At 35.2% G+C, this 21,805-nt stretch overlaps 1 protein-coding gene across 1 annotated transcript in view; it reads right to left on the bottom strand.

The window, feature by feature from the left end:
* CEP128 (centrosomal protein 128) overlaps positions 1–21,805 on the bottom strand; it is a 121,183-nt gene that overhangs the window by 27,247 nt on the left and 72,131 nt on the right. Inside the window, exons 19-20 of the mRNA XM_086749563.1 lie at positions 9,135–9,184; positions 3,421–3,444 (exon numbers count right to left, since the gene is read on the bottom strand). Coding sequence (XP_086605689.1) covers positions 3,421–3,444; positions 9,135–9,184 — 74 coding nt within the window. The remainder of the gene's footprint in view (positions 1–3,420; positions 3,445–9,134; positions 9,185–21,805) is intronic.

The following is a 21,805-nucleotide window of genomic DNA, read 5'->3' as shown; positions in this document are numbered from 1 at the left end:
ATTCCAGAATACACCTTGGTTCTTTATCTTCTTTTATATCCAGCAGTGAGTCTGCCTATGAGTACCCCTGTTCTTCCTTCTTACCTTCCAGCTTCTGCTCCTGTCCTGTGCACCCTGCTGGAGCAAGAAGTGGTGTACTTATGTACTGAATCATACTGTTGAACTGATCCGATTGAAGAAAAAGAGGCAAAAAACCCAAAAGCTTCTTGTGATGGGTATTATTTGTTCCCAGGTTTGTTAAGGAAGTGACCAGATCAGGTGCCATGTCCTGAAGGAGAATGGTAATACAGCACTTTCCTTAGGAACCAAGTGAGCTGGCTAAGGAAAAAGAAGATCCAAGAAACTGTTGGGTACAGCATACAGGATGAGTCACGGGTAGGAGACGGAGCTTCCAGCTCCTTCCCTTCCAGATGAGGGAAGAAGGACCTGACAGGGCTCAGAGATGATGCAAGAGCCCCTCTAGTTTGCTGCAACTCACTAAATCACTGAGTTAGATTAAGCTAGGCCTGGAACGTTTATTCACCCAGAGCTCTGAAAAGAATCTGCTAGGTTCCTGTCACACTTCTTTCCCCCTTTTTTTTTTTCTTCTTTCAAGTTGCTGAGTTCATCACATTGTTACTACAACAATTTTACTGGTAAGCACAGTAGGCAGAAATGAGTAGATGTCGAGAAAGGGAAGAGAGTGTGTTGCCAAATATACCTCAAAACATGTACATGTACACAGTCTTCAGGTCATTGCGTAAAACAGATGGTTTGTTTAGTTTACAATCTTAAGTGAAAGATTTTAAAAATGCATTTTCTGTTAGATGTACGTGTCTTCTTTGTTGCTTAAAAGGGTATGTGCAGGGTAGAAACAATTTAAAAGTGGCTGCAAGAGGCTTCACGCTTGTGGTAAATCTCAGACAGCTCTGCACTAAACTTTATCTACTCCTGTGCAGAGCAATTTCTTCCCAGTATCAGGCAGAATAAGAATGCTGTGGAAGAAAACACAGATTAGATGCCTAACCCAGCCATCCCAATGTCTCACAGCTTAAAAACACCTCTGGAGAGTTGATGGCTTCCTATGCATTTTGTATAGCTTGCGTATGCGTGTGTTCTGGCTTTTCTCTCTTTTGCCCCTTTTTTTGTATCTTGCATTTTGTGAATCTCATGAAGTGCCAACTTTCTGTCAAAATTCTCATAAGAAAATGCTTTTTCTTCACAACTTAAACATTTATTTTTCCTCTAAGGATTCTGTTTGAATTTGAATTTAATGCCTTATGTCTCTATTCCATTTCCATTCTCTATAACCTGAATCAAATCACTCAATATGTGACTGGTTGTACTTTTTTGATGTTGCACTCTGCACACTCAAATAATAGATGATAAGAAAATTTTACAAATATATGAGTACTGTGACTATGAGGTACTCATTTTTATAAATGCTGCATAAATAAACAGCTATGTAGATATACACACTATAAATGTAAGGATTCTTAAGGATCCCTTAAACGGCAAGCCTTATTCATTATTTTGCTCAAGGGCTTTTCTATCATAGCTCACTCTGACACATTCAGACCGCATAAGTATTACTCTGTGTGTATTTTCTTTTTAAGACACGTGAAGAGAGGAGGAGAGAGAAAGAGAGAGCACTGTCATCCTCAGAACTGAAACAGAGATATAAAGGTCAAAGCCCCTTATTATTTTAAAGTATCAACTCTCAATTATCTAACATCTGACTTTTGAGTCTACTTAGCATTTATACAGCTGGAGCTCCCACTGAATTTAGCTACTACTAAAACTCTGCACTTGTGAAAATCAAGCCTCAAAAGTCACAAAGGCAAATACCCATAAAATGAGGAACACAAAGTAATTAACAGTCTGTGAAAAATTTAGTTTAACTGCTTTGCCTGACATCATAGAGGAACTTCATGGCCAAAGTAAAATGAGTGCCTTGGGAGCATTTGACAGACTTAGTGACGACCATATTTTTCTTGTCTGCAATCTCAGGGCTTAATATTACACATCCTCCAATGTCAGCAATAATGAAAGCAGTGATTGATTTCAAGCTCTAGGATTTAGCACCACAAATTTGCATTCATGTGTTACCTCCCAACTTGCACTAAGAAAGAAAATAATATTTTACTGATTATCATAATCCTCTTCTATCTGAACAATAACTTACAAATCTTCCTTCTAAAGTAAAAGAGACTAAAAGTATAAAAAGTGGAAAGACTCCAGAAAAAATAGAAACAAACATTGTCACAAAATATGGATCGAAGTTGCACGATGTTTTGCTATTTGCAAGCAATTACCCTCTGCCTGTGTCAAAACAGCTTTGGGAGCAGACAGGACAAGGCATTTGCAGGCAATTAAACTCATGGTTTGTGAGAAATGGATGGCAGTGGATACATGCCTGACTGGTTGTCATGTAAGCAAACCATGAAAAAGAGATGCTTCTGAACAGAGCTAATGTCCTGGCAACACTTTACACCCATACAGCACGATGTGAAGTGCCAGGACACTGAATTTGAGCATTAGCTCCCTAGTCCCACAAGGCAGGAGTTCCAACACTGCACTCTGATTTACAAAGGGCCTTTCATGTGTGGATGTAAGCTTTTTTTTTTTTAACATATTGAATATATCTTAAATATATTTTTCAAATTGGAAGCTGCCTTGATATTGTTTCAGTACGGGCTTCTTTAGATGAAGTTTTCTGTATTTCCAATAAAAAGAAGTTATGGGCCTGATGCATACTATTGTGTGATGTCTTATTGGACATTCCTACATAAGAGGAAAGAAGCATGGTTCAGAAACACTAGGGCAAGCTGAGACCTATCCCAGTTATTCTCCCGATAGACTTACTAGCTTGGGACATCTGGATAATCCAGCTGCATTCATGGCATGTGTATGCATGAAGGCTTTTGCCCTTCCAACTTAATACCTTATTAAATTATATCAATTAATCATTAAAATGGTATTCCTTCATGCTTTTAGTTGCAGTGTTGATGTGGGTAGATGAAGTAATTCTGTCTGCACCTCCCAGTGTAAACATGTGAAAACCACACATAACAGCCACTGAAATGACTAGATTTATCACATGGACAAAAATAACATCTTTTGTACGGCTGAAATCTATGACATTTCTTTTCAGGGAAAATCCTTATCCCATCCCTGATCCCAGGGATGGGATAAGGATTGAAGTCTGTAGAAAAACTACAACATTACACTCTATTTCATATAAGCAGTGCTCAAATACTGGAGTAAAAACCTACACAGAAAGGTGCAGCATAAAATTATCATATTTTCTCTTAAAAGCAAAATGACAGGTAAAATCCCAGAACTACAACCTTTTTAGAAATACAGAGAAATAATATTTTTCATAATTTAGAAAAATTACCAGCAATGGGATTAGTTTGGAAATGAATTTTTAACACTTACCACTTCTAAGGCCATAATACGTTCCTAAAAATAAAATAAAGACGCTATTAGAAAGTAAAGAATAAAAATGCAACGTAAGTTGAACATTGATGTAAAGGATTAATTTTGGTTTTTTGCTAGTCATATGTATGGTATTTCATAAAAATCTCACTGAATAGGAACCGCTGTACTTAATTTGCCCTCTGACCCATTTATCATACTATCTCACTTAGAAATTTGTTCCAAACAAAAGAAACTCCACAGAAACAAGGTAAGAAAGAAGTTGAAAAAAATTACTCCATAACATTTTGTTTTTTCCAAATAGTACCATTAGATTTTCATTATTGTTGATTTTACTCTCTGTCAAAGTTTGATTTCTTTTTTTGATCATCTGTGTCTGTAGATCTAGCATGTTTTGGAGTTCATGTCACGTTAGCATCTGGTTTCATTTTCTTTCAGGCATTTCCTTAGAAAACTAAAAAGTAAATTCCATATCATTATTGTGTTATCCAGAAATAGATCTGAAGAATGTTTTATTAATAATGAGATGGCATTAGCCAAAGTCTAATGTCAAACAAGCAAACAAAAATAAACAAATAAAACAAGCTTGTGTTAGTTTTAATCCAGCACAAAATACAGAGAACCCAGAATTTATAAATTTACTGTATGCATTTTAACATTCTGTTTCCATTTAAAAGTACCTTTAAGAAAAATATTAAGCTAGTAAAATCAAGATCATGTACCCTCTGGATATGTCCTGACTAGGTATGATATTTTAAGTAATCTGAGAAAACACACATTCAAAGTGTTGAGATGAGCCCACATTTAGAGTACCTGACCATTAAGACATTACAGGAACTCTTACATTGCTCCTATACTACCTTTTTGAAAGTATGGGAACGGATTTTTTCTTTTTATTTTTTTCTCCTTTCTGGGTGGATTAGGCTAAGAATCCTTATACTTTTCCCTGTTCCATTCCTTCCTAATAGGTAAAAATGACTGTAATAAAGCAGATTTATTCCTGCAGCATCTAAAGACAGTTAGACAAGTCTGAATTGACTTCATTAATTTGGAAGCAACAGATAAAACAAAAATTTCTTAAACCAATGGAAGAATCTGGGAGCCACAAACAGGAGTGCACACATAAATAAGTTTGATGGAAAACGAGTACACTGTCAAAATACAACTGTTTAAAAAATTGCTAACATTTTGCAGTAGTGAATGACATTAAACTGGCTGATGTTGGAACTGCACAGTGGTTCGAAACTCCCTGTGCATTAATCGATGATAAACAATAAAATAAACACACAGCGAGAAAAAAAAAAAAAGCACTCCTCTTATCACTTTCAGTTACAGGACTCTTTCAAACCAGTGGGTTTTTTAAAAAGTAGACAAAAATATAAACTTCTAATATTTTTTTAAAAAACAAAACTGAGGATGATGTTATCCTTAAGACCTGGGAATCAATAAACTCAGATACATGTCTAAGATTTCCTACAGATTAATTTCACCTACATTTTAGTTTCTTATCAGTAAAACTAAGATAATATGAGCTTTTAGAATACTTAATTTTGACTTATCTCTTATGAAAGGTTTGCTCAGTGTCCATGACAATGCATGATAGTTGGGGATTGCAACTACAATGCTGCATAAGCAAAAGTTTACTGAATTCCACAGTTTTTTTTTTCCTCAGAAAAGGTAGAGTCTTTATATTTTCTTGGAAGCAGGTCTGAGAAAGAGACTGAGTATTTCAGAACATCAGAACAAAGTTATGACAAAAAAATATTATATGAAAAACTCAAAAATTTTTAGTTTGAGATGTTTGTTCCTTTGCAAAGTTGCAGTGGTTGTCACAAACATTCATATTTATTTAAAGATGCTGCAACAAAACCCAAGCTCATTATTATAAAAAAGATGGTATTTACAGATCTGAGATTTGTGGTGATAGTGAACAGCAATTCATATAAATTTCTTCAGTTAAAAAAGACTACTTTGAAAGAAAAAGTCTTAAGTGAGTGTGTTAGTAGGATGACTCCAATAGTAGAATACATAGGGTTTTCCAAATGACTCATGGATTAAATAAGGCGCATGATCTAGCTGCCAAATTCTAAAAACTGAATAAACTTCCACAATCTCAGCAGATAATTTTCTGAAGACTAGCATGTAATGTATTAGGAATTGTACTGTGGATAATTTATACATTATCAATATAATTAAATTTTCAAATTAAAGTTCTATATTCTGTATTTTTTTTTAATTTACATTAGCATGTCACTAATTCCAAAGCAAATGAAAATGGCTTGCAAATGTTTTCCCAGATAACATCAGCTGAATGCTGCAATGTTATTTTCATTAATGAAATCTTCTGTACTATGGAATAGTTTTTACAAAAAGGAAGGAGAAAACCTTATAATCAGAGTTGGTTTTTTTTTTTCTCAATGAATTAAGAAAAGAAGTGAGGTTGTATTTCTGGAATGGCTATCAGAACTAATGTAGACGGTAATCTAGACTCCTCACAAGCTAAAAATTGTATTATGATGAGTATGAGTTCACATGTAACAATAGAGAGCAAGCATATGTGTAAGGAGAACATAGATATTACCTAGAACACATATAAAGTTTCATATATAACTATATACACTCACATATAAATAGAAATAACATACATAACTAGTCAGAAGTATGCAATAAGTTCAAAACGAAAAACCGAGAATTAGAGTGATGTCACCCAAGTGTCAGTCTCCTACCTCCGAAAACACCTGTATGAAAGAACTGCGCATGTTACATACAGCTTCCATCTTGACACATAATATAAGATGAGTCCGGTTCACATAGAAAGATGTAGCTATAAAGATTTCAAAAGTATTATTTCCTTTTTGCCATGTTAGTTACCGTCCAACATATTCCTTGACTAGAGGAACACATGAGAACTACCGGCCCAGTATTTCCAGGAACAACCCTTATGAAACTATTTTTATCTTTCTGTCCTCTGTGGTTTTCAGCTGACAGCACTGTAGAAGCACTCATTGTACTTCACTCAAATTATTTTTAACAAAAGGTGCTCTTTGTCTTTCCTGAAAAAATGAGCAAACTAAAAGCATAATAAAGCATACATCCTTACTTCTGGGGAATATTCTTGTTACCTGACACAGAGATATGGCAAAGAACCTCATGGTATCCCCGGTCATCATTTGCCCACAGAAATACACTGTTTCTGACAGAAGATTTTCCTCTAGCTTTTCTAAGACTATGGTCAGCGTTCACAGCTCGAGTAACAAGAAATAACTCCTTCAGCCATGATAACCTGACTGCTTTCAATTGTCTGTCCACAGTCTAAAATATACAATCTTTCTGTCTGCCTGTTTCCTGAACATGCTTTACACATATGATCTGCTTCGATTACAAACAAAACACATCAAGGATTGACTTACTACACATAATTCTCTGTCTATATAAGATATTTATCAAAACAGGCCCCCAGGAATTGTAGACAAAAAAAATAACAACAATCAACATGACCTATTGTCTACTGAGGCAAGGACTAACTGAGTAGGACTTAATACCAGGAGAATTCTATCCAATGACTTCAGGCCTTGAGGACAAAGATTACTATTTTATTGCTCGTGGTCCTTCATTTGACAAATACCTTCTAGCAATCTACTTTAATGAAAGCATTCAGACACTAACCAACTATACACATGCTCTGCTGAACTGGGGCTCAGAAGAAACAAATATTCCATGCCACCTGGTTAACAAAAGGACAGAATCACAGAATGGTTAGGGTTGGAAGGGACCTTTAAAGGTCATTTAGTCCAACCTCCCTGCAAGGAGCAGGGACATCTTCAACTAGATCAGGCTGCTCAGAGCCCCGTCCAACCTGGCCTTGGGTAAGAGTGTTAGTTTCAGCTCTGGGAAATGCCACATTTAAAGAAACTCTCACTTTCCTCTTACTTCCCATATGGAGACGCTTGGCAAGATGACACGAGTTGGTTTTTACAACTCTTTGCTAGCAAAGTTACACATATTTGGTCACTGCAAGTTTAGAATACAACATTACAAGAACAGAGGATCCCAGACAGGGAACATTTTGAAACATATTGACTAAGCTGGACATAATACTATCTAGAAAAATAATAGATGTTTTTGCTGAGTACTTTGACTGTGAAAGCAAGGGCATCTAAAGGAGTAAAACACTGCTATCAAGCACTTGAATACAAAAATAGGCATCAGAGCAGTACAAGTCACACACTTGACCAGATTCGCCAGTTAGGGAAGGGCATAAAGCAATTTGATCAGGAACTTGACAGACCATCAGAAATACAGGCAAGCACACATATGTGCACAAGACATTATTATGATGCAACTTTCTGCAGTATAAAATTACTCCTCATTCAATCAGAGTAACATCATTAGAACAATTTGTCAACTATAGAGCTTCACAGGAAAGCAGATGCAGAATTGCTTCACATGAAAGGAGATCTTTTTACATTGATGTAACTAGATATGCACCTGTGTAAACTGCTTGCGCAGACAAGCTCTCAGCCTTTTTGAACTTGAGCTGCCAGAAAGCTCGGCCAAGATTTTTGTTTGAACAGGAAACAGCTGGATTGGTGCGTTGTGTAATTTTTGGGTCTTGCAACTTGTCTCTTCTTACTGGATCAAACTGTTTCTACACTAACTCTTTGATACCTCTAGCCCTCAAAATGCCTTCTTTTTATCGTACGAAAAGAGAAGGCTTATCTTCAGACAAACTCCTATGGTCAAAACTCAGGTTAATACATAATTTCATTTTCCTTAACAGCTTTGTCTTCATTAATTTCCTCATAAACATTCTACTTCCAGGAGGACTTACAGAATGCTGTTTCCTTGATACACTCTTTATATTGTATCTAAACTTTTTTGTATTTCTGTTGGGTGTTGTTTGCTATAACTTGTTGTTAAAAAATTCTTATTCTGAAGAATACATACACTATCCTCCCTAATAACCTCCTGAGCCTCACAATGTAGACATTCCAGCTTGGTTTTGCTTTCCTAGCCATTTTCATTTCAAAAGAAGTATGTTTTCTTTGACTGTAAATGCTTAAATACTATTCCAAAGCTGAGTCTAGGGTAAATCTTACTTTCTAAGCACAAATTTGAAGTGCTTAGCACAAGCAGCTTTAATGCTAGATGCCATACAATGAGAATTTCCTGTATTGTATCAAGTCCTAGAACATATCAACTGCTCCCTTCTTCCTCGGGAAGGTGATTATGGACATTTAATGTTTCAGAGATTTAAAACATATACGTAAAATCTTTTACTTCCAGTTTTATTTGGAGATACATAAGAAAGCAACACAGGCCAGAAAAAATGTATCACAACCAATGGAATAGACTATAGAGCATTTTTGCAGTTCTGAATGCAGATATGTGCTGCCCCTATTCAGATGCAGTTTCAGTGAAGCCAGCAGTATAACATAACAGAACAACTTCAGTGTACAGTATGACTTAAAAGCAACATTCTTTTCATGGATGGACTGGATTTATTGACTCATAGGAGAATGCTGACTACTTTAATCTTCTCTCATATGCAACTTAATTGGTAGGCAGAGTATTACTAGTTATCAGGTCTGTATTTGGCTGCATATATTTCCAAAGCTGAATTTAAGATGCAAGGGAGTTCAGAAAAATCATAATGTAATATAATTTAGTAATTTTAGGGGTGACAAAAAGTGTGAATTAAATAGAAAGTATACCTGGAGAGCTCCCACTTCTTCCTCTCTTCTGAGGGTCTTCTCTAGTAGCTCTGTAAAATGAAAAATAGAACTTGTAAATTCATCTTCCTATCCTGTACCCTGAAGGAAAAAGTACTGTGTAAAACAGTGAGTTTTTTGTTTTACAGCTTTCACAACATTCCTTTTCAGCTGATTAAACTAATTGATGAAATGTGTTAGTGATATGGTTGTTTCCAAGCATGGGCTGTTGAGGTGACTAAAAACAGCCACAAATCAACAGTTTAAATCAATCTTTTGGTGCATTTTTAAAATTTAAAGAAAAAAATTAGAGATTAATTCTGAAAATTGATTAAAACAGAAGTAGATCATCAAAGCTATGCAATTAAATACAAAAAGTTACTCTAGGTTATTTTTTTAACAACCAAGTAACATCCCCTGGGGAAATAGACAATTTTTACTATTATAACAATAATTACCTTCTCTCACTAAAATGGAACAATTTTGACAACAGAAATAGCCAGTTCACTGTAACAAACATATTATAAATTTTGTTAATAGTCTTTACACCATAAAATCCCAATATCTTGTATTCACTTCTGTGACAATTTATATACATTGGCACATACATGCACATATGTAACATTTTGTGCTAGAAATGAATTTGTTTGATTCTGTGGAATATGTCACAAGTTCCTTTTCTATTTTATTTCATTCATATTTTTATGATAAAAATTATTTTTGATCAATTGTACCCATATTCAGGGAAACCTTAAAGTTATAACCTCATAGAGAGCAGGAAAAACAAAAAACATGCTGCAGGCTTATTATTATTTTAACTACCAGAAGTTCACTCCTGAGTTTTGCATGACAAGAGCACTGCTTTAACTAAGCCAGAGACCAACTTTGAATCAAGATATGCTCCAGTTTGCTAGCAATTACGTGAGTTATGAGACTATGAAATTGCCTAGACAACCTCATAGGACTGAATTCTGACTGTTAATTCCCTCAGCATCCACGTACAGAACAGCTAACTGAAAGTACTTGTGTATGCTTCCATAAGAAATAAAGATTACTAATAAATGCATAGTTTGGTTATTAAAGATTTGCTTAAATGATTTACAATACAAATTTCTTAAAATATTCTACCATGAATTTGCCTTCTTTCCTTTATTTCTCTAATCTTTTACTTTTCTTTCTCCTTCCTCTCATTATGAAGCCTCCCTGTGAGCACCCTAACCTGTTACCTCTTTCATGGTTCATTAGCCATTTCTGACAGCATGCAGATTATTTGAGACTTATTTTCAGGCATTAGTCCTTTACACACGACATAGATAGCATGTACAAAACTTCAGTTATTTCCTTCACAAGGTGGGAGACTGACTTACTGTTCTTTCTTCCTAGTTTCCATGCATTTTTTTCAAATCCTTTCTTAAAATTAATAAAATAACTGTTTCCTCACTTTCTTTTGGCACATTCATGTTTTTCTGGATTATTCTTTGGTATTCTTTCCAATACAGTGACTCAACTGCTATATAAATTACTGTAGCTACATGTGCTGCCATCAACATTAGTTACTGCAAGAATCTGGGTTTGGAAAGTGCCTACCCTGTATGTTTTCTTCGGGTATATTCCAGGATTGTAACTGAGTTGGTAAGAATTTGTATTGTAATACTAGCTTTTAAAGAAAAATGAGGAGGAAGGAATAAGTCTGAGAAAGGGATGGTAAATTAAAGATTCTTCCTCATGTTCCATCCAACCAAAAATGGTTCTTGTACTTCACTTTGCTTTGGTTTCACTCTAATGCAATATTTGAGATTCTGTTGTACAGACATGATTGTTTTCAGTGAAAAGGATGTTATTACAAGGTTCTTTTAAAAGGCCTTTTATAAATGTAAAGTGAGTTGAGTTGATTTCTACTAACAGTCTCTAGACTTGAAAGTTCTGCATCTGAAATTAGGGATACGTAGAATTCATTTACTTTATTGTACCACTGCCTAAATTGGCTGTCTTGGAGAATGCTTCATAAACTCTGTCCCTAGAAGGACAGGTAGGTATTGAAGTGGTGTTATTTAACACACAATATATATCTACTTTACAGAGTCACTCTTTATGACCATATATTTAAGAACCAAGTTTTCATTTAAACTGATGATTCCATTTCGTACTCTAAAATAGCAGGTTTTCTCCAAAGTTGAAGCAAAAAAAAAAAAATTTAAAGCAATACATATTAAACAGCTATACAAAGAGTCCCACAAAATACAGCATATTGTATCATTGTTTTAAATGTTGCTATTTATAATGACAGCATATCATTGCTTACTTGATCTGAAAAGTTCTGTTGATTTGTTTTATAATTTGTAAAACACTTCCCACATTTAAGTTCTTGTGCAAATTTGTTCTATATATTCAGTGCCAAAAAATAGTGTTACAACAGAATTAAGAGAGAAAATGCATTGGGTCTGTAATACAGCACTAGCCGTAGTGGAGGGTCCTTTCATTCATCTTGTAAATAGCCTGAGTTTCACTAATTATAACTTTCTTTCCTAAAGTTATACAGTGGCATGAGTTTCTAAATTTGTGAACAATCCTGCTATAATCATCTTTCAAGACTAATGTAACCACAGGGTTCCTGGTTTTTTTTCAAAGTGATATATAATTACTCTCATGGGCCACAAAACACATCAATTTATAGACTGTCTAGAAGAATCAGCATTAATTAAAAAGCATTACAAAGGCACTTTCAGGCATGGATGCTTCTTCCCAAAAGATGAATAATATATGGAAAAAGACAACACGAGAAATGACTTTTAGAAATAAAGATATTAATCAATATATTTCCTTTTTTATTTTTAGCTCAATATGAAGCTTGCAACCCTATAATGAGCTATGAGCTAAAACTATTCAAAAAGTCAAATATGTTTCAGTTCTTTAATACCGCTTAAAATCAACAGCAAGTTCAGGATACTAGCTGTAAAATTAGGGATTATACTTTCTTGTAGTTTTACAAAACGAATGTCTTTACAGCAGTTAAACTCCAAATCATCTAAGGTTTCTATCCCATTTAACTACGCATCCGTGAACACCAACTCATTGTCCTTGCAGTTACACCGCAGTGGCTTAGATCAAATTTCCAGGAAATAGACAGTTTATGATTTAAAACACTCCATAAGAATCATTATCTCCTGCAGCTTGCCTGACACTGAAACAACAGTGTTTGCAAAATAGTGCCAATAAGGTACATAGTTATTCAAATAGACTTTTTTTTTCACGTACACGTACACTCTCCCAGTTGTAATTTTCACTGCTCGTGAAAAGCATCAGAAAATAGATTCAGGAGCAGATACGTATCGATTGACATGAGTAAAATACAACTGGACTACCTTAAGTTTACCCTAGCTCTTCCATGAATGTGCCAATAACTAACTCTAGAATGTCAAAAAGCAGTTCAACTCCTTTACCTCTGTGCGGGGGTAACAAAGCCAGGAAACAGAACATTGACTTTTTATTACCTGGAGTAAGCAACTTCCTGAGAATTTGAATTAAAAATCACAGATTTATTTCAGAAAACACTGAACAGCTGTAATTTGTTATTAAGTAGGACTTGGATTTTAAACACTGCGTGACCTCCCATTTTAAGAAACTGAAGACAGTGATTGACTACATTCTGATTCACATCCTCTGTGAAGACTGAAGTGCCAGAGAAAAGTCAACAAATTGTATCAATACCAGATTTGCATGTTCACCACTAAGAATTTACATTTGGTACCTGCCAATTCACAACTTGTTCTAGCAAAGGGGAACACACAAATACAGAACTGTACACAAAATCAGTTCTTATAGTCACAAATATCTAGTCATATAGTCAAAAACCCTAAAATGTGATTCAGATTACTCTGAAGTTTATAGTTGCACTTCAATACATACATAGCTAATATGCTGTAAACTATCCAATATATTTGCAAGCTTCTGGCAGATCTGACTCAAGACTCTCAGCCCTCTGAAGCAGCTGCAGATCACACAGGAAACTATATAGCAACTCATATAGCACACAATATACTGCTACTATATGGCATTAAAACAAGAAATCCCAGTTATTACCAGAAAAGAATGGCAGTTGGGAGAAAAGCATCAACATATTTTTTGCATCATCAAGCTAAGAACAGTTCTTCTCTAAAACACAAGTTAGAGCTTTCAGTTATACATCAGTAAAACTATTTTTGATTTCACAAAGTTTGCAATCCTAGAAATTTAGGTTTTATGTTACACATTTGATCTTACATTACATGTTACGGCAAACCCTTGAGAAATTACTTAATTTAGCCACCCTCATTATTTTATCTTTAAATTTGCTTTGATCAAAAATTGCAGTATATTTATTTCAGTCTTTCCTATCATTCTCATACACATCCCATGGCTTTCAATCATTGTTTGGATATGCTTCCCACAAAGCTCCTGAACAGATACTGCAGCATTCCTGTAGATGCACAAGGTAGCCAAGCAGGTTTCCCTCAAGTCTGAAGGAATTGTCAAGCAGCTGAATAAACCAGTTTCTCTCGGCTAGAAATTACTTATCCTGCACATGCCAACACTGCAAAGTTTAATAACATATTATACCACTTACAAGTTTTCCCTTCACACAAGGAATCTGACAGGAAAGCCCTAGTTTGGGAGGTGAATTAAGCTGTTTCTAACTGAAGCAGTTTAAGTGATTATGAATAGACACATTCATGGCTAGTAGAGAGAACAACTGCAATTTCCTTCTGTAACTGTGTTAGTATTATTGTGGTGAATGGCCTTGCATGACAACAGTCACCATCCAGAAACAGTAAACACTAAAAGACATTTCAGTGAGACTGGACCTTTGTACAGTCACGCCAGACACCACAAATCACTCTGGCACTAAACCAACTGAGATGGAAAACAGTACCAGGACACGCTCCAAACTACTCTAAGTGAAACAGCACTTGCCATGCATGTAAGCCATTAAGGGAATTTCTACATAAACATGTTATCATCTTAAAAGAGCTCCAGAGAAATAGGTATTTCTTAGAACTTTAATTTTTGCTAGTGTAGAACAAGACCCATAAATTATGAGCATTTCAGAATGTGTTTATGTAGTCGCAAGGAAGATTTAAAAAGAAAAAGAAGTAAGTCTCTGAAGTCAAAGGTGATACTGTTTGACTTGAATACAACATACAGCATCTCTAAGACATAAAATATTTCTATCCTGCTAGTTTCATCCCCACCACATTCATAGGTTTAGTGAATGAAGACAAAGCAGGGAGAAATCTCAAGAGTTGATTTCTTAGAAATGGTATTCAGATAGTTAATAGTTTTCATTCAATAGTTTTTACAGCCAAACTCAATGGTCACTGCTTTTTGGTTGTTTGGTTTTTTGGGGTTTTTTTTGTAGCTTCTACTAAACAAGTGATTTTTAAGTGATTTTTAATACTGATTAGAGCTTTCTAGTCCATTAGCAAACTTATATTAACATTGAGCACATTCCTCTGTCTTTAAAGATTATAATTCAGTTAGCACCACTGCAGTCAATGCAGTGCTCATCACCACCAAGACTGAAACAGCTGTTTATCTGTATCTAAATCAATAGTTTTCTCATCCATGCATAAAAAGACCTCCAAACTCAAAGGAACATGTTTTAAAAAAAAGGGATTCCCTCTTGACATATTCTTTGCTGTCATAAATTCCAGCAATTTATTAGCTACTGTAATCTTTAGTAAGTAACATAGTCAATATTTCAAAAGAATATACTTTACACAAAACTTTGCAGTTTAATGAATTAATTCTTTTGATATCTTTTAGAGATACACTTATTTTTGCTATGGAACTTCAAAGCAGATTCCTAAAATTACAGTGGTGCTTTTGTTTGCCTTAACCTGAAGCAGGACCCACAATCATAACAGAGAATAGAAGAAAGGCATCTGAAGCTGAGAGAGAAGGAAACAGTCCACTGTTTAGATTCCTGAAGAGACTTATTGCTATGCAGGAAACAGTGTTTTCTTTTCTATTCCCTGAGGCTTACACAGGTTTGAAATTTCTTAGCACAACTTTTAAATATTCACATCTCCACTTCTGGCCTGGTCCTTATTTGCAAAGAAGCTAATGACTTTTGAGAAACTAAAAGGATAACACGTAGAATGGAAATTTAATAATTTGGGGTGTATGAGGGACAACAGAGATGTGCAACTTAAGATTCTCTAACAATTTTCTATTCAAGTCAAACTCGTGCTCATCACTTTTGCAAGACTTTTAGGAATTAGTGGTATCTTTCTGGGTTAGGCCTAAAATCACGCAGCCTACATCCCACTTCAGACAGTAAGCACGAGTGGGTACTAAGACAGGAGGATAAAAAAGGTAACGTTATTCACTGTAATGGCAGCTTCCAGCAATGAGCAGCTAAGAGAATTCCTAAGAAAAAGAACTACATCTGAACTGTCCATGATCTGTCTCACTTCCATGAACTTGACTATTTCTTCATTGAACCTATTTGTTTTTCTGGATGCCAGAACATTTTGCAACAATGAGTTTCTATAATTGAAACATGGACTATGCAAAAAAAAAAAAAAAAGAATAAAAAAGAATGCTTCCTTTTCTTTTAAACATGATGTCTAGACTGTCCAAGACTTCTTTACATGCATAAATCTTGCTTCTAATTTACATCCTTCAATAATTCTTCCTTATGCTTCACACCATTATTTCTCTTTATTTCTCTTTTTCACTTTGATTCTTATTTAATGCAGATAGTTCACTTTTGAGTATCTGTCGTAGTTCAGCCCCAATTGGGACCAGACTACCACCTTAGGCCCCCCGTCACTAAACTAAACCACAACAGTATCTCCCAGACTTCACCTGGAAAACCTCTTCCAACTTTTGTCACAGGAAGCTGTCCTAAATTCTCCTCATCAGTTCTATAACCCCTCTCTACCCACCATTACCTCAACTATGACAGCGTCTGCCTTACACTGAATGCAAAAGTACAAGAGTGGACACATATATATTTCACACACACAGTTTTAGTATACAAGATGCTACGCCAAGTTGCTATAACCCCTTTACAATCCAAATATGCTTGCATTGGAATAGTTTGAATATGAGACTAAATATGCTCAGAAATATACTCAGAAAACTATACTACAATGCTTCTTACGCATTTAAAAAAGAGGCCATTATCAGAAGAATGAGAATTTTTTTTCTAATGCTTACATAAGACTTTTTAGTTCTATTCCTGGCTCTGCTACTCATGTTAATATCTTCCTGGGAAAATTCTGTGCTTCATTTAAAAATGGCTAAAGAAAATATTTCCCTGTCTTCACAGAGCTGATGTGAGGCTTAAAGTAAAGTGCACTGAAATCTACGCAAAAGATATTCTTATGAATGCAAGAGGTGTTAACAGCACAAAATTTCATTATGTCTTAGCAATTGCCTAAATTATTAGCTGGGAAAGAGATCTCACTCCAGAAGAGTGAGCAGACTATGCCTGAGAGTCAACACTCAGAATCTGAATTTTTTCAATACAAGCGTTCAATTTTCTTAAATCTAAAGTGTTTTCTTGGCCTCCATTACTCCAAAATCCATTCTTCTTTTATGTCAAGCTGCATACTTTATGGCATAGGAATTGAGAGGAAAAAAATAAAGTAAAAGCAAGATCTAATGAGAAGGATGTCTATAAGAAGAGAAACAAGGTGGGAAGAAAGAGGAAGAGGAGAAAGGGCTAGATGAATTTACAGTAGAGGGACATAACATGTGTGACACTGTATTCAAAGAAAGACTTTCCTTGGAGCAGTGGATCATATCTAGAGACCTCACTGTGGCTCTTGAATCATTAGCGATACATACCAACTCATCTTTATGAGCAGCACCAAATGCACCTTTGTATCTGGAAAAGGATTCAGTAAAGCAGAAGTTTATCTGAAAGGCATGGTTTCTGCCATAACAATTAAAATGGGACACACCAAATACCAAGAATGCAGTTGCCAAGATTTAATTTTTTTCAATTATTTTTAATGAATATATTGGTTAGCTGTTTTAAAAACAGTTTGGAGTTTCAGGATGCTGTCACTTCCTAATTACAAAATAATTACACTTATAAAAACTACATCCATAAATCTATAGTCACCAGAAGGTTGCTGCGGAGATTAAAAATAAGTCATACTGTCATTGGTTTAATATATCATCAAATAAATGATTTAAAAAATACAAACCTCTCCAATAATTGCAAGCCACTCCCATTTTGTAACATTCTTTATGTTCTGTGTAAAACTATGTGTCAATAGTCATCATAGCAATCTCAATAAAGATGCCAGTGATTAAACAAACCAGAAGGCTATAGTGTCGACATCACATTTTTTTCTATTTAACATGCTCAAGGTAAGGATGAAAAACTGATAGAATATTGCAGGAAAAATCAACGTTGTTACTGCCCATGCCCTCCTGTTATGTGAGCTAAGGAACATTGTCCTGTAACAGCACTTCAACATTTCTAATCAACACAAAATTATAATCTCAAACAATAACTGTGAAATTCTTCTAGTCATTGTAGCTTCTGGGTTATGTCTTCCACTCACAGGTAAAAAGACAGAATTTTTTTTTAAGGGCAAGATGAACGTACTTCATAGTAAGCAAAATTCTTAATACCATTAAATGTAGTAATTAAAATATTATTTGTATTTCAGTACCAAAGAAAGACATTTCAAACTTTATCTTGCTTATTATCAAAGATACATATCCCAAAGAGAACTTGTTAACACACATACACTTCGTATTTAAAAATAAACACTTGATTTGCAGTATGTTGCAATATTTTTCTTTTGGCTACCATTTGCTGAAATATCTGTCAAAATACAAAGACTCCAGCTCTTATACCATCCTTAGACTGGCACGGCTTGACTGCAATCACAGAAGTGTCTTTTCAGTTATAACTACGCAGAGTTTCTTATGAGGCAAAAATATTATTAAAAACCCTAAAAAATATAGATAATTGAGGCATCATTGAGATCACTGAATTTAGAAATTATTTTAACACTCAAGAAGCTCAAAGAAAACACAAGTCACACTGAAAATGTTGATGTGAACAGGAAACAACCTGCTTCATTGGCTTTTTGCAACCATCTACTCAGTTAGCTGCAGTTAGCAACTGAAATACAGAAATAAGTCATTGGCTGGAGTATTGAACAAAAGGCCAAATAGAACACATTGTGCTAAAATACAGCTTTTGGCACTCCTATACAGGTTTACTGCATAGGAGAGAAGAACAGTTACTTGCAACAGTGATCAGCAGTTACTGGTAATTTGGGTTCAGTGGCTTTTTCAACTTTTTTTAAGGATAACATTTTTGGGTCAGCACACATATGCTTCATTTAAGTCTGATCTCACTCATTATTTCTGGCCCTGCAAAGCTTTAAAAAGGATACTTTCATTGTTTCCAAAGTGTGCTAGCTGAAGAGGCTATAAATCCAGTTAGGAAGCAGTTGTTAGAAACCATATTGACATAATCTCTAAAATAGTCTGGTAAGTAATTGCTATTTTCTTCTACAAGTTTGCATGAATTTGACAGCATGTGAGAAGCAGAATCTCCTCTAGATGAAAAATATCAGTCAAGATAACCAACAGCACTTCAAAGAAAGTCCGTATCTTATACTTGTGTTTGGTACTACCTTGAAGAACATCAATCACGGTGATTTCAAGCATGTCTTTGGGTAGGTGTTGTGGTTTTGTTTAGTGGCCGGTGGTGGGGGCTAAGGTGGTAGTAGCCATTCTTTTAAAAATAAATTTATTCACAGTTTGTACAGAATTCTACCATCTGTGACAGGGTAAATATGATCTTCCATACACCACATGAAGGTCCAGACCAGGTAATGTGAATAAACATATATTAAGTTTTTGCCTTTCTATTCAGCAACCTGTTGTTGACCTGTGAATCACTCAATTGTAAGTAGGCACAGATACCATTTCCTTACTGAATTACTGCCACTAAGCATTTTGTGAAGACTATCAATGCTTCTAAAGCCTTAAATGCCAGTGTTTCAATAATGAGTTGACTCTACTATGAAATGCAACTTATCAGGTATATAGGTGTTGATTACTCAGGCAGCAGTAACATTGCTAATGAGTGCCAGAATGGAGGAAAAAAAAATGTTCCTATTATAAACAAATCTTGAGAACAGAATTTTTTTTTTTTTTGTAGATAGAAAATCTAACCTACTGGCCTACACTTCAGATTTTACAAGAGGCTGAGAAGCCAGCAAACATTTACTCTAGTATAAACGTACTATTAGACTGTTAGAGTGAAGCTCTTAAGTTAAGCGAGTTAGCTTTAAATAAGCTAGTTTGGGCACTAATGACTGTGCAATTAAGTCCTACTTTATGTGCCACAGAAGCTAGTGCAACTTCAGCTGAATTGGTGCTAGCAATAAGTGCTCCAGTTCCACCAGATGTGGTCAGATCACATCGTAGATTGCATTTGCAGATTGCATTTGCTAAAAGGCATGGAGCTCTCTTTGCTCCCTGCCTCTGGGTTGTGCCTTGCTCACTTTGTCTTGGCAAAAAAAGTTGGACCTGGATCTCCACAAGGGTCCATTTAGTCCATTACAATGAGAGCAGAGTATACTGGGAACACACACCTATGTAGCTAACAGTGAGTAAAATATGGTTACAGAGGGGTCCAGTGAGAAACAGACATGAAACAAGGGAAGGAGCAAGTAGCACAGATGGGAGTGGGAGAAATAGAAGCAAGAATTTAAGCCTTTTTTAGCCTGCAGTGACACTAAATGGCTCCATTGAATGGGAAACTGCAGTCTGACCCACTAACTCATTTGGATCGGTGTGTGTGAGCTGTAATCACACCTCTGTCTGTAGCACAGATCTACCCAAGCTAACTGACCAATGGTTTTCTCTCCCACAGTTTTGATTAGAAACCCTACTAAATAACCTGGAAAGTAAAAAAATAAAATAAAATAAAAAGATAAACGGTGTATAAAATAAAATATAGTAAGAATAGTAAGAAATGTTCTCAAATGCAGGTCTCCAGAACAGTTGACATTTTAACGAGAAAATACAATTGAACATTCTGTTTTGTCACTGCATACAATATATACTTGCTACAATTCTCTCCTGAATGTAGAAACATTTCCATTCTGATGATGAATAAAATCTTCCAGGAGTACACAGAAAGAAATTGAAACTTAATTTGTTTTCATTCACCAAGTGCAAGCTCAAAGAGATAATTTGTCATTTCTTGTTTTAGAAAATTATGTTATGTTTATGGGCATAGCAGCTACATAAAAATTGTGGTATGGCATATATAAATGACAAAACAGGAAATTGAATGCCACTTTCTCCAGCAAGTTTTCTGTCTTAATATCCTAGGCTTTTCTTTTTTTGATGTTTATCATCCCAACCATATTTATGTATATCAGCAAATTTCCTTTTGGCTACATCTGAAAGGCAGCTGCGCATCTTAATGCAAAAATACACAAAACTGACCTTGGATCTAACAGCTAAGGTAGGGTCAAAGATTAAGGGTATCAAGTTTTTTGAACCAGCTAGTACAACTCATTTGAATTGAAGTAACCAGGCAAAACAAAGGAGGCCATCAACTGCAAACCAGAAAGCTTTTCTAGCCCAGACACTTGTTACTTGAGATGAGTAATTCTTTGGAGCTTAGAAGTGTATTTCCTAACTGGACTGTTTGAAGATCAGAGCTAAATAATACATTTGCAACGTTCGCAGCAAAGGACACCAGATAACATAGGAAGCTGAAAGATACTGGTCCTGAAATTAATTTTCCCTACCAATCTTGAAAAAAAGGGATCTTTTAGCAGCTTGAGCATTTTAATAAACTGTCAGAAGAGCAAAGCACACAAAAAAGTTACAGCTCTATGGGATTCAGTCTTTGATAAATGCTGTAAGAAGCTTTTAATTCTGCTAGGTGGTCCTATGCATCACTAAGGTCCAAACAGCTTCTAAGAAAACATTTACTTCAACCAAGCACAGACACACACAGTGCTCAGTGTGTCTCTTTGCAAAACAGAGAACTTCCCCAAATTTACACAAGCTCCTTCTTTGTAATAGACAGGTATTAGAAACCACAATAAAATTAAACTAGCAGTTTTATAACACCCCATCTCCCCAGATATGCTTTAGAAGAAGATGCAAGGAACTGTAAGCTGGCAATTATGAAGAAAGTCATAATAGTAACTCTTACTCCTAATTTTCTCAGCTCTAGCTAGGCTTTGAGTTGCCCCCTTTGTGGGACAATCCTGTTGTTGTACTGTCCCATGGTAACTGATGATACACAAATGACACTTACCAACTTGGCTAGTAAACATTTTAACTTTCAGTGACCGGCAAAATTTCACTTAATATGTAAAATTCTATTTTGAAAATTCTAATATCTAAATGCAGCAACTTATTATTCCCTTCATGTAGCCATGTGCAAAAATCTACAGAATAACAATTCCAGCAAATTTTTCAGAGAAAAACATTTAATACATAGATTTAGGAAAAAAATTACCTATAGTTTAAAAGGGAAATTAATATTAAGAGGAGAACGATATTAAACATTTAAGTTAGCCATCCGATACACAAGGGATATGAACATAAATCTGATTTTTTTTTCCAATTTAACAAATTGAATAGCAACACCAGAGCTTTGTTATTCTCGTGTATTGGAGTAT

Source organism: Chlamydotis macqueenii, chromosome 5 (genome assembly GCF_036417535.1).
Source record: "Chlamydotis macqueenii isolate bChlMac1 chromosome 5, bChlMac1.mat, whole genome shotgun sequence".
Lineage (NCBI taxonomy): Eukaryota > Metazoa > Chordata > Aves > Otidiformes > Otididae > Chlamydotis > Chlamydotis macqueenii.
This window is presented reverse-complemented; position numbering and strand designations above follow the sequence as displayed.